Below are 13,801 nucleotides of genomic sequence, written 5' to 3'. Positions count from 1 at the left end.
CCCACCCCCTGCCATCAACCCCAGCAAGCAGCCCTTGCTGTGCTGGGCCCCCAGCCCATAGGTGATGATAGTGGCACCATGGGAAAGACGTGCCCATATTCTATCCCAAGTGAGGGGTGGCATGGGAAGACAGAGGGGGAGAAAGATGGGGAGAACTGCAGTGAGCTCACTCAACAGTCCACTTGGTCTGGGGAAGTGCCTGGGAGGCATTTGTTACACGTTGTTAAGTGACTGGGGTTGGGTGGCGCTGGCAATGAGTGCTGGGGACAGATGCCAAGGCAGTGTGTATGGGACAGTCTAACTCAGTGAGAACCATCTCACCCAAGTAGCCTCCCCATTCTACATGCAAATCAGGAGGAAGGAAGAGAGGGAGGAAAACAGGGAAAGAAGTTAAGAAGGAGAGAAGGAAGGAAGAGACAAATATAGGCAGCCCACGTCTATTACCTGGGCATGTGGAAGGCCAGCTGCCATTCTGATCATTAGTACTGATGCTGCTGCCACTAAACAGTACAGACTCCCCCACCTCCACCCAGGAGACTTAACAATCATCTCACCCAAAATCTTATTTATGGCTAAGAAAACTGAGGTACCACCTGAGAGGAGGAGGATTTTTCCCCAGTGACATGGCCAAGGGTCTAGTGGGCTTCTGGATTCTCTGACCAAAAGAGCACAACTCCTATAATCCCTGGGCTCTAGACAGCAAAGTCAGAGGAGAACGAGATGGTCCCTGGCAGGGCCAGAGCATACGTCATTGAAGGCGCTGTGACTGACTCAAGCTCAGAAAGGGGAAAATGAAACAGGTCTGGGATGCAGTGAGGATTCAAGGGCTGAGACTCTGTCCCCAGTTAAGGGCAGACTTCTATGATCAGGTGAAGGCCAAGGGGAGGGTGTCCTGGTAGCTTTCTGTGAACATCCAAGAGTTCTTCCACTACCTCATGGTAAGGTGTCAAGTAAGCCCCAAGATTAATCAAAGTGTTTTCCTCAGAACATCATTTAAGGCTGCACCAAAGTGGTAACTGTATTCGTTTCCTAAGGCTGCCATTACAAATGACCACAAACTGGGTGGCTGGAAACAACAGAAATGTCTTCTCCCACAGTTCTAGAGGCTAGAAATCCAAGTCCCAGATTTTGGCAGAGCCATTCTCTTGAAGACTCTAGGGAAGAATAGTCCCTTACCTCTTCCAGCAATTCCTGGTGTTCCTCAGTTTATGACATCTCTCCAATCTCTGCCTCCATCATCACGTGGCATTCTCCGTGTGTGTGTGTGTGTGTGTGTGTGTGTGTGTGTGTCCAAGTTTCCTTATTATAAGGACACTAATCATTGGATTAGGGCCCACCTTATTCCATAACAACCTCATCTGAACATGATTACATCAGCAAAGATCCTGTCTGCATCACAGGTGTTGAGGTGAAGACTTAAACATATCTTTTGAGGGGACAGCAATTCAACCCAGTTCAGTGATCAGTTCCCCATGTCTCTACTCCTGATAATCAAAGTGTAATCCACAGAGCATCAGCCTCACCTGGGAGCTTGTTAGAAACACAGAACCTGAGGCCCTGCCCCCACCTAGGAATCAGAATTGGCAATCCACATGCTCACTCAATTTTGATAAGACTTGTGTCACCACCTGATCCTTTGGAGGCCAGGAATTCCTGAAGCGGGTCGGAGAAATCTGAGAGGAGATCTCCCAGAAGATCCCGTCAGTTTGCCGTCTTCCCCTACTCTGCTCCTCCTTTTCCCTCCCCATAGGAACTAAGAGATGTCAGGAATAGAGGGGACTGTTCACACACACACATACACACACACACACACACACGGAAGGGACCCTCAGGGAACGTAGAACCTGCTCTGTATCTGACTCGTATCTGACTCATACATCAAACATCTAATTTTGAGAACAGCCAAGAGGCCAGCCCTGCAACAATGCAAGGAGTGAAAGCCATCTCCTGTAGGCAACAGAAGACGACACCCTTGCTAAAAGCATCAGATCAGCTTAGAAAAGCCCTCCCAAGGGGAGCTCCCGGACACAGAGCCGACCTCGTTGGCAGGTAGAATCACTGTCAGGCAGGATATCTAAATATTGAGCAGCCAGGCGAATGAGCACCTCCAAATGCAGGCAACCCCGAACGTGCCAGACGACACCTGCCAGCCAGAAGCCCCTTGAGCCCTTTCACAGCGCTGCGCCACGCCCTATGCCTCGCCCCCGCGCTACGCTGTCGCCCAGGCTCCGCCCCCGAGCCGTGCACCCAGGCTCCGCCCCGGAGCCGTGCCGCAGGCCCCGCCCTCCCTTCCGCTTTGGGGAAGCAGAGGGCCTGGCGTTTCCGGGTGTACCGCGTGGGTCTCGTCGGAGTACGAGCTGGCGGAATGGCGGCGTTCGGTGGCCCGGCAAAGCCACTCCTGTCCCTAAACCCGCAGGAGGATGCCAAATTTAAAAAGGAGGTGGCTCAGGTTCGTCGGCGTGCGACCAAGGTGAGCGGCCGGCGCGGGCCCGACCGCGAGGGGAGGTGGCGGACCGGGTCTGGGTGTCCCGCCCGCGCGCCTCGGCCTCCCCAAGCGTGTGCTTCGTCCGGCGTCACCCAGGTCGGGCCCCGACCTCAAGAGCTTGCGGGCCGAGGTTTCCTCTGGAGGACCGAGAAGTGACGGCTTTGGGCCGCGCGGACTTTAGGGTCCTTACGGAGGTAAGGTAAGGAGTGGATATCGCGGGGATGCTCGAAGAGAGGAGAGCCAGCTGTTGGGTCGGCGCTCGTCCCGCGGATCAGCTCCAGTCCTACTTCGGCTGGGCCCCCGAACTGGGGAGGTTTGTTTGCCTGGTTAGTGGTTTTGGAATTCTTAAAAGACAGTATTACCCAAGTTCTGTTTGCTGTTTGGGGGCCCTGATATCAAGTTCAATAATATCTGCCCAAAATTTTATCATAAAATGTACACGGGAAAGCTTAAATTCTGTATTACCGAAGGCAGGGGTTCGAGGACAGAGATACTAAAAGGTTAGTAGGCTTCGTGGAGGTTTACTGACGTCTTAAAATTGTTTCTTTACTTGGGTGCGAGTAAATGGTGATCTGCAAACAATATTGAAGGGTATGTTTGTTAGAGTTCTTAGGCCAGAAGATTTTATCTGTTAATTCAGCGTGTAGTTACTGAGTATTCGTGCTCGGAGAGGGAAGCTGAGAAGACAGGCTACTGCTTGGCGATTGTCTTCGAGGACACCCTTTTTTTTTTCCCATTGGAGTTTAGTTGATTTACAGTGTTGTGTTAATCTCTCCTGGGGTGTTGAATATTGTTTCCTGTGCTATACAGTAGGACCTTGTTGTTTATCCATTTTCTATATAATAGTTTGCATCTGCTAACCCTAAACTCCCACCCCTCCTCCCCCCCACCCCCGGGCAACCATAAGTCTCTTCACTATTATTCTTTATAGTTTCTGGGGTTTTGATCTCTTGTCTTAATCTAAGAGCAGAGTTTCACAAGTTTTGTTGCAGTGTGATTTTTTTTTCTAATTAAAAACATATATGTATATATATATATATTTCCCTGGTCTTTATGTTTTCAGCAACAGGAGAAACAAAAACCTACTCCTGGAGTAATCTACGTGGGCCACTTACCACCAACCCTTTATGAAACCCAGATCCGAGCATATTTTTCCCAATTTGGCACTGTTACAAGATTCAGACTGTCCAGGAGTAAAAAGGTAAGATTTTTGTATTGAATTAGATTTTTATTTTCCAAAAGCATATCATCCTTGACAGGTTTTGGAGCATGTTTGCATGTTCAATTTTCACACTTCATTCCAGAAAGGGATTGGATAAGGTCTAAAACCTGAAGCAGATGGAGAACAAAATTAGTATTCCTGTGAATGTGTATTTTACTTTTTTTTTTTTTTTTAAGGTAATTGCCTCAGTTCCTCAAATTAAATTGGCAATCCTAGTGAGTCCTTTTTATCCTATAACTACTAACCCAAGGGTTCATGAACTTAAGTGTGAGGCTGGACTCTACACCTTATTGGTTGTGTGACTTTGGGCAAATTCTATAACCTGCGTGCTTGTTTTCTGATTTAAAATATGAGCAAAATTGCACCAGCCTCTCAGGAGTATTGAATCAAAGCTTAAATGAGGTAATAAGTATAAGATTCTTAGAACAGTGCCTGATACACAAAGTATTGTAAAAATGTCACTGTATCATACCTACCTCCTAATAAAGATTTGTGTGGTTTATTTCAGTAATAAGGTGTGGCCAACTTTATTTTTTTCCCACATACAATACTTGTAACCACAGAATTCTTGTTATTGGAATCTCTTTTTTTCTTGATACAGTTTTTTCACATTTTACCACTTAACTTACAACAGAACAGAGTTAACTACTTGTCCCTGCTCTGTTGTCACTGCCTGAATATGCTGCAGTTTGTTGATCCACCCTCTTGTTGAACGTTAGCTTTCTTCCAGTCTTGTCGATGAAACTGCTGGGAACATTCTTTGTGCAGGTATAGGTGACTTTCTCTTGAATAGTATTTTTCAGACCTTGAATCCACAATAAGAAGTAAGTTTTACAGCACAAGCCAGCACACATGTACCTGTACGTAAACATTAACTGAAATAAAAATCTAGGAAGATGATACTTAATTTTCCCATTCAGTTTATTTAAAAATACTTTTCTGGCATAATAAATTGATTCTGCTGCCCTTTAAAAGGGCAACTTTTAAATTCTTCAAACTCTGAGTTTGAAAAATAGCACTTTATAATATATCCTCTGGTTGAGTGTAGAATGATCTGTCTCATTTTTAGTGAGATTCAGTCAGTTCAGTTGCTCAGTCATATCCAGCTTTTTGCGACCCCGTGAATCACAGCACGCCAGGCCTCCCTGTCCATCACCAACTCCCAGAGTCCACCCAAACCCATGTCCATTGAGTTGGTGATGCCATCCAACCATCTCATCCTCTGTCATCCCGTTCTCCTCCTGCCCTCAATCTTTCCCAACATTAGGGTCTTTACCAGTGAGTCAGCCCTTCGCTTCAGGTGGCTAGAGTATTGGAGTTTCAGCTTCCAATCAGTCCTTCAGGGCTGATTTCCTTTCGGATGGACTGGTTGGATCTCCTTGCAGTCCAAGGGACTCTCAAGAGTCTTCTCCAACACCACAGTGCAAAAGCATCAATTCTTCTGTGCTCAGCTTTCTTCACAGTCCAACTCTCACATCCATACATGACCACAGGAAAAACCACAGCCTTGACTAGATGGACCTTTGTTGACAAAGTGATGTCTCTGCTTTTCAATATGCTGTGTAGGTTGGTCATAACTTTCCTTCCACGAAGTAAGCGTCTTTTAATTTCATGTCTGCAGTCACCATCTGCAGTGAGTTTGGAGCCCAGAAAAATAAAGTCAGCCACTGTTTCCACTGTTTCCCCATCTATTTGCATGAAGTGATGGGACCAGATGCCATGATCTTCGTTTTCTGAATGTTGAGCTTTAAGCCAACTATTTCACTCTCCTCTTTCACTTTCATCAAGAGGCTCTTTAGTTCTTCTTCACTTTCTGCCATAAGGGTGGTGTCATGTGCATATCTGAGGTTATTGATATTTCTCCCGGCAATCTTGATTCCAGCTTGTGCTTCTTCCAGTCCAGTGTTTCTCATAATGTACTCTGAACATAAGTTAAATAAACAGGATGACAATATACAGCCTTGACGTACTCCTTTTCCTATTTGGAACCAGTCTGTCGTTCCATGTCCAGTTCTGACTGTTGCTTCCTGACCTGCATATAGGTTTGTCAAGAGGCAGGTCAGGTGGTCTGGTATTCCCATCTCTTTCAGAATTTTCCACAGTTTATTGTGATACATGCAGTCAAAGGCTTTGGCATAGTCAAGAAAGCAGAAATAGATGTTTTTCTGGAACTCTTCCTTTTTCGATGATCCATCAGATATTGGCAATTTGATCTCTGATTCCTCTGCCTTTTCTCAAACCAGCTTGAACATCTAGAAGTTCACAGTTCACATATTGCTGAAGCCTGGCTTTGAGAATTTTAAGCATTACTTTACTAGCACGTGAGATGAATGCAATAGTGAGATTGAGTATCATTATTTGTTTATCAGCCTTTGGTGTTTTGTGAAACACTTATTCATGTTTTTGCCCTTATTGTTCAAAGACTTTTTTTTTTTGCCTTTTGTGGGTTGTTATTTTGTAAGTGTTTTTCCATAATGAAGTGCAGTTGTGTTCACCAGCCTTGTGTTCTGAAGATGTTGACAGGGAAGTAGAAAGGAAAGTGTAATGAACATCCTCCCTTGGATTCACTCATTGTTAATATCCTGATACATTAGCTTCATCTCTTCTCATGTCTATAAAAACGTACATACCTTTTTGGGTTTTTAACCTTTTGAAGAAAGTGACAGTTGTAATACTTTAGTATAAATACATCATCATAAGTCTAAGAATAAGGACATTGTGCTGCTGCTAAGTCGCTTCAGTCGTGTCCGACTCTGTGCGACCCCATAGACGGCAGCCCACCAGGCTCCCCTGTTCCTGGGATTCTCCAGGCAAGAACACTGGAGTGGGTTGCCAATTCCTTCTCCAGTGCGTGAAAGTGAAGTCGCTCAGTCGTGTCCGACTCTAGCGACCCCATGGACTGCAGCCCACCAGGCTCCTCCGTCCATGGGATTTTCCAGGCAAGAGTACTGGAGTGGGGTGCCATTGCCTTCTCCGAAGGACATTGTGCTACATAATCACAATGTGATAATCTCATTTACTGCCCCTCTTCAAATATCCGCAATAGTCCCTGCCATTCTGGGATCTAGTTAGGGTTTATACATTGCACTTGATGGTTTATCTCTTCATCCTATGTAGAACAGTCTCTCTATCCCTGTTTTGCTTGTTTGGTTTTTCTTGACATTGGCTCTTTTAAAGAGTTGAGGCCAGTTGTCTTAGAAAGTCTGCTCCTTGATGCAGTGCACTGAAATGTAACATTTCCAGCTTTGTTGCATATTATAAAGCTACCCACCCCAGTTTTAACTATCTGCTTGGTATTTTTAACTTTCTTGGATTACTAGGTCAAGGTTTTGGCTTTTGAGTGTTTGGTTTGGGGGACACTTGACATGTATTTTCACATCAGATTTCAAAAGATTTATTATAGTGTCTTACACTCCACCATCGTTCCCCTCCTGAGTGAGAGTTGGGATGGTAGGAGGATTGTCAAACATTTAAAGTTTTACTAGAATCATCCTGTTGCGGATAACTAACCTGAGACTCTAGGTGGTGGCTGTGTCCTGATTGTTAGTCACTAGCACAGCTAGGAGTCAGCCTCCTGGCTCCCAACTCTTGTTAAGCCACACAGCCTGTGAATAGTTTCTTATTTCCAGGATCACATGACCAGTTTTGAGCCATATCCGAAAATAGTTTGTTTAATGCAAGATTGTAAAGTTTTCCTAGTTGTTGTCACTAAGAATTGGAACTGTAGAGGAGGGAAAGTTCTTTTCCTACTGCCCTAGGCTGAGACCCTATAAATTGGACTGAAAAACAGATTAAAAAGAGACTAAAATGTTTGCTTACTCATGGGAGTGCTCAAAGAAAGGGTTGTGAGAACTTTGAGGAGTGACAAGATGAGGGAACAGTGCTTTGAGTTTATGTGGTTGCAAGTTGTGGGGAGGCAAATATCAGGAGGCTCATAAGAATTCTAAAGTCCAAATGCCCAGGTTTGGATCTTGGTGATAAAATCTGCTTAGTAAAGTTTGTTGTGTGGATTCCTCTAACATCTTTCTGATGGAAGGGAGAGGAACCTTTCTAAATTTGTGTCCTATTTTTAGGTAAATAAGGGGAGGGCAGAGTTTCTTGTTCTATTTCTCAGTACCTTCAGCTCAATAATTATTTGCCAGAGGAGCAGATGTGGGGTAGGCATACCCTGCCACCCTAAAGTAACATGTATTGAGTACTTGACAAAAGTGTGGAGCACTTGCCAGTTATTTTGTGTTTTCATGGCAACTCTATGAGAGTGTTTATTTTATCCTCATTTTAGGAAAAACTGAGGCTTAAACATTCCTTATCTGAGTGTCAGAGCTAAGATCCAAACCTGAGCATTTGGACTTTAGAACTCTTGTTAGCAAGCTCATTATGTTATGGTGTAGAGGCCAGAACCCAGCATGTGTGTCTCTCAGAGAGTGGTCCCTGGTCCTGTGCCCTCAGCTGTGGAGATGGTCAGTCATTGTTAAACATGACAGTGAATGTGATGTTTTATTGATGGGCTGGGAGACACTGACTTGATTTCTTTTCATTTTTTTTCATATAAATGGGAATTACATTACCTGTATTTTTGTGACGCATTTATTCCATCTCCCAAGTAGATGGATAATACGACCACCCATGAGGGCAATGAATAAAGGACTATGGAGCCTACCAGATTCCTTTATGTTGGCTGTTGCTACTGAATAAATTCCAACTATAATCCCAGGAAATCTTCAAAACCAGAGGCAAATTTAGACTATTTTGGATCTTTTCTTTCCCTGTAACAGTCTGCACACTATGTGATTTGAAGTTGAAAATTAAAGGTGTCTTAATGTGATTCCTTAATGCTATTCCTACTGGGAATTCCCTGGTAGCTCAGTCGGTATCTGCCTGCTGTGCAGGACACCCAGGTTCAATCCCTGGATGGGGAAGATCCCCTGAAGAAGGAAATGGCAACCCACTCTAGTGTTCTTGCCTGGAAAATCCCATGAACAGAGGAGCCTGGCAGGCTACAGTCCATGGTGTCGCAGGAGTCGGACACAGCTATTGTACATTAATGACATTTTAGGGGTTTGGTGGTACATTAGTATGTAATTGTTCTGCTTTTTGTGGTGGATTTGTCATTGCAGACTGGAAATAGCAAAGGCTACGGCTTTGTGGAGTTTGAATCTGAAGATGTTGCCAAAATAGCTGCTGAAACAATGAACAACTACCTTTTTGGTGAAAGACTCTTGAAGTGTAAGTACCCGATTCTTAGCCTGTGGGATTTCAGGGATGCTCCTGCTGACGGTGGCTGCGATGGGAGGTTGCTTAGCTGCTTGGACATCCCACCTTATCCCTGGGATGAGTCTCCTAAGTGGTGGTGCAACAATTTAAGTGCATTTTCAAGATAGGTTTGAACTGGAATTTTAAGATTTCTGGAGTGAGAGCTGTTTTCTGCTGAGATGGAGTTGGAACAGTTTCCTTAAGGAGTAAATAGGAAGGGCTTCCTGGTGAGGTGTGGGAGGCTTCCCTGAGGAAGAGTCATTAAAGTTGGAACCTGAAGATTAAATAACAGCCAGGTGAAGGGGTGGAACTGAGAATTTGGTGGGGGGACAGCAAATGCCAAACCAGTGACAAACGTAATTGCCTTCAAGGAGCATAGCGAGAAAATAGATGAATAAAGGTCAGGTTACCAGAAGCCATGTAAAGCACAGTTTAGAATACATGCCGAGGACAGCGGAAACCACTAATGGTCCTAGACAGGATGATTTTCAGGGTGAGGAGTCACATGTCAGCCAGTCTTCATGGCCTTGGCTGAAGCTCCTCTGCAGAGAAACCATTGGAAGTACAAGGGCGACAGTAGCAGATGAGACGTTCATCCCGCAGGAGGTGGAGCTCCCACCGACCCGCCTCCCCAGAGCAGCTCATCCAGAGCCAGCACCCAGGTCACACCTCTCCATCTTAGTTCCTATTGCTGTGAGAGAGGGTCCTAGGAGCCCCCTGAGATCCTGGGTGTTATTCACACATGAAAAATGTGGCTCTTGCCAGGACGAAGTGGGTGATTGGGTGACCACGTGTGTGAGATCCCTGCTGTGCTCCACCTGACTTCTGAAGGGTGGCACAAACAGTGCCGAACTCCGATATGAGGTGTTAGCCACATCCCCACCTTTTCTTTTTTTTGCAGGGGAGTAGTTTGTCTTGGAGGTGATCCCAGGGAAATACTTGTAAGGAGTGGAGATTTGACAGTAAAGGAAGGAAGGAAGTCAGTAAAGGGTATTTTAGCAAGAGGGTTATTTAGGCATTTGGGCTCCTTCCTACTGGTCACCTTGGGAAACAGAATTATCCCAGCTGACAAGCACAGAAACTGGGATATTTGTGTACCATCTATCACTGGTGGAGGGTAGATCCCAGGGATTTTGGCTTCCCCGCATAAGGGGCTCAGTGTGCATCCCTAAGCAGAGAGATACAGATAAGCAGTGAGCTACCTTAGTCCTGAGCAGGTGCCTGGAGGATATGAGCCAGAAGGTAAGAGCTTCTGCTGTCGTGAGTCACACAGTCTAAAAGTGGGAGTCCTTTTAGCTTCGGGAACCCTAAGACTTAATTTCCACACTCTCCTCTATGCACTCGTCTTGTTCACTCATGTATCTCTAGTCCTGGAATCGTTCTTGGCACACAGTGAGTGAGTGGTGGATAATTGTGGGCTGCCTGACTTTCCCTTGGGTACCTGCTTTTTTCTTTCAGGCTTCTCCTTGTAAATGGGGGACACATCAATTTGATTATGCTACAAGTGACACAAGGGAGAGTCTGGAGTTCTCATTAAAATCCTCTCCCTCCTACTTGATTGAAAACTTTTTTTTTTCTTTCTTTTTTAATTGTAGGTCATTTTATACCACCTGAAAAGGTACATGAAGAACTTTTTAGAGAGTGGCATATGCCATTTAAAAGGCCATCATATCCAGCAGTGAAACGGTACAATCAGAATCGGTCACTTGTTCAAAAGCTACGGATGGAGGAGCGGTTTAAAAAGAAGGAAAAATTACTCAGGAAGAGATTGGCTAAAAAGGGGATTGATTATAATTTCCCTTCATTGGTGTGTATTCCTTTGTATAAAATGTCTAACCCAGTATCTCCCCCTATGAGATTTTGACTGAATTTTTGACACTGCAGTCATTGTAGGCTTGTCTTTGTAGGTTTGACAAGCAGTCCTAGTATTTCCTGTTACACCACACAGGGGAGGAAATCCTGAAAGGGATTAACCAATTTGCAACACGTACCTGATTTAGTAGTTTTAGATGATTGAGTGAAACCTTATTTGACCGAAAACCATAATGCTTGTAGATTACTAGTAAAGGTGTCATTGCCAGGATTAAATGTTTGGTTTATTGTATGTTACCAGTAAATACCAAGATTGTAAAATGACCATCCTTTATATGCCATTTTAGTTAAAATTTTGTTTCATGGTCCTTTTAAGTTGGAAATAGTCCTAAAAGTCTATGTCAGAATTAACTAATAAGCCTATGTATAATGATCTAATGGTAAGTTTTAAAATATACATATGTGAGACTGCTAGTTTTACAACTTCTTTTTCTATTACTTCTGTATGCTTATTTAGGTTAAGGTATTACATAAAAATGAGGAAAATGCTTCAAACACTGGTCCTCAAAATTCCAGAAAGCACCAGGTAAAACTTTTGCTTATCATATTACCCACTTGATATTAGAAAAAGATAAATGGGGAAGTCCATTCAGGACCACTATATCTAGTCAACACGCAGATTGATGTAGTCTCTTAAAATTTATTGAAGGCTTTACGTAAGAAGAAGAAAGCCGCTTCAGTCACTCCTGAGACTCCTGAGAAGGCTGTGGATAGCCAGGTAAGATTGTCCTCAGTATTCTGGGAATCCGGTATTGCAGTTTAAAGGAGGAAAGGCAGTTGCTGCTACTGTCGCTTTGCTTGCTCAGTCTTGTAACGAAGTGTGATCAGCACCTAAGCGCTTGATCATGTGCAGCTATATCATCAAATGATGGAAAGAGGCCAAAAATAATATGTGTAACTTATAAAAATAGAGGAGTGGTGGCGGGAGAGGGTCATTCCTAATGTCTTCCCACATTTATGTATTATAATCTTTCACTTGAACCCAGGGTCCCACACCAGTTTGTACACCAGCATTTTTGGAGAAACGAAAATCTGAAGTGGCTAAAATGAATGATGATGATAAAGATAATGAAATAGTTTTCAAACAGCCCATATCTGGTGTAAAAGAAGAAACCCAGGAGACTCAACCACCTGCAAGTTCAAAGAAAAAAAGACGAAGGAAACACAATCAGTGATTTTTTTTTTAATGTATTGTATATAGTTCTTCTGAAAAGATGATTTTATTAAGAAGACTAATTCTTTATATTTAACTGGGTACAGTGGAATGCAACCAGTAACAAGATAGTTGGGAAAAAACTGTCAATTCAAGTCCCTGAGGAAAGCAGTCGGTGATTCTGGCTCCCCTGCCCTTGCTGGAATGCAGGGGTGCACACCAGTTTATAGCAGCCAGGCTTCCACTGCCTCTTGTCCTGTCCCTAGTTTTCTTTGCAGTTTTCACAGGTGCTTTTAGTTACTCTGCCTGGAGAGAAGATCACTATTAACTGCTGGTTTAAGTACTAAACTGTAACCTTTGTTGTTACCATCAAATAAAGAAAATCCTGCTTGACCATCAAAATAGTTCTCTATTAGACCAAGCACATTTAACCCATCAGATGGCTGAAACTAGAAGTCAAATTCTATGGGGAGTGAGAAGGAGGTGTCAGTACTAATAGAGACTCATTTATGTATATATGATCATTTTTACCAACGTTAAATTAGTTTGTGGTGGGCTGGCATGGATTAGTAACTACCATCTTATATCAGTATCATCAATCAGGAATTTGGTTTCAAGATTCATGTAGTGACCACCTGATAAACTTTTTCTGTTTTTTTGTATGCAAGGGGAACTTGGATATCCTGAAATAAAAAATTGTTGGGTTTTGCCTTTGAATGATCTTTTAAGGTTTTGATACCCTTGAAATGTGTCAGCTAATTGAAGTGAAGTAAAAATCTCTGAGTCATGTCCGACTCTTTGCGACCCCGGGGACTAATACAGTACAGTCCATGGAATTCTCCAGGACAGAATACTGGAGCGGGTGGCCTTTCCCTTCTCCAGGAGATCTTTCCAACCCAGGGATTGAACCCAGGTCTCATGCATTGCAGGTGGATTCATTACCAGCTGAGCCACAAGGGATCAGCTAATTCAGTTTCATTAAAAGGATTCATTACCACCAAACGTTTTTTCATGTAATATTTGTTACATATTATGATGATAATACTGACCTAGGTGAATCAGTTTTAATACACAGAGAGCATAGGGACTTGCCTGGTGGTCCAGTGGTTAAGAATTTGCCAGTCAGTGCAAGGGACACAGGTTCATCCCTGGTCAAGATTCTACATGCCACAGAGCAACTGAACCTGCGCACCTAGAGCCCATTCTCCGCAACAAGAGAAGCCACTGCAGTGAGAAGCCTGTGCCCCGCAACTTGAGACCAGCCCCTGCTCACTGCAACTAGAGAAAGCCCACAAGTACCAACAGAGCCACACGCACCCAAAAATAAACATACAAAGAACATCTTAGCTCTAGATTAGTCCCTATACAGACTATGTTCATTATGTTTAATTAAATTGAATGAGTAACAGAACTGCCTAACTCTTTGAACCATGTCTGAATTTGTGGATCTAGAAGTCCATCTGGTTTCCATTCTGGGAAAGCACCAGATAAGCTTACCAATGCAGCCTGACAGATTTTTATTATTTCCCTGTTTCCTGACCTACTGCCCAGACACTCCTCTTCCAGCATTGTACTGATCATCATCACTTGACGTGTGAGGAGTTTTTTGATGTACCCTGGAGCTGGATGGGGAGAGGGGTTTTTAGCATATATCATGGCAAAGAAATAGAGTTGAACTTAACATTTTCCTGGGGACTGTATTAGGAGCATTTGTCAAAGTAGTGTGGGGTTGATCCTCAGATTTTGTAGGGAAAAAATCAAGAATCTGGAAGTTGTAACCGTGGCTGATGGATCATGAGTGTGTCTCACTGCAGTA

General features: G+C 43.8%; 1 protein-coding gene across 1 annotated transcript; it reads left to right on the top strand.

Moving 5' to 3' along the window:
• Positions 1 to 2,283: 2,283 nt before the first annotated feature.
• On the top strand, positions 2,284 to 12,702 carry NIFK (nucleolar protein interacting with the FHA domain of MKI67). Its single transcript, XM_010860825.1, has 7 exons — positions 2,284 to 2,470; positions 3,549 to 3,686; positions 8,825 to 8,933; positions 10,556 to 10,767; positions 11,290 to 11,358; positions 11,482 to 11,550; positions 11,819 to 12,702. Exons 1-7 carry the CDS (start codon positions 2,366 to 2,368, stop codon positions 12,005 to 12,007), a joined length of 891 nt encoding a protein of 296 aa, XP_010859127.1. The 5' UTR covers positions 2,284 to 2,365; the 3' UTR covers positions 12,008 to 12,702.
• The last annotated feature ends 1,099 nt before the right edge of the window (positions 12,703 to 13,801 follow it).

Source organism: Bison bison, unplaced genomic scaffold, assembly GCF_000754665.1.
Source record: "Bison bison bison isolate TAMUID 2011002044 unplaced genomic scaffold, Bison_UMD1.0 scf7180017864471, whole genome shotgun sequence".
Lineage (NCBI taxonomy): Eukaryota > Metazoa > Chordata > Mammalia > Artiodactyla > Bovidae > Bison > Bison bison.
This window is presented reverse-complemented; position numbering and strand designations above follow the sequence as displayed.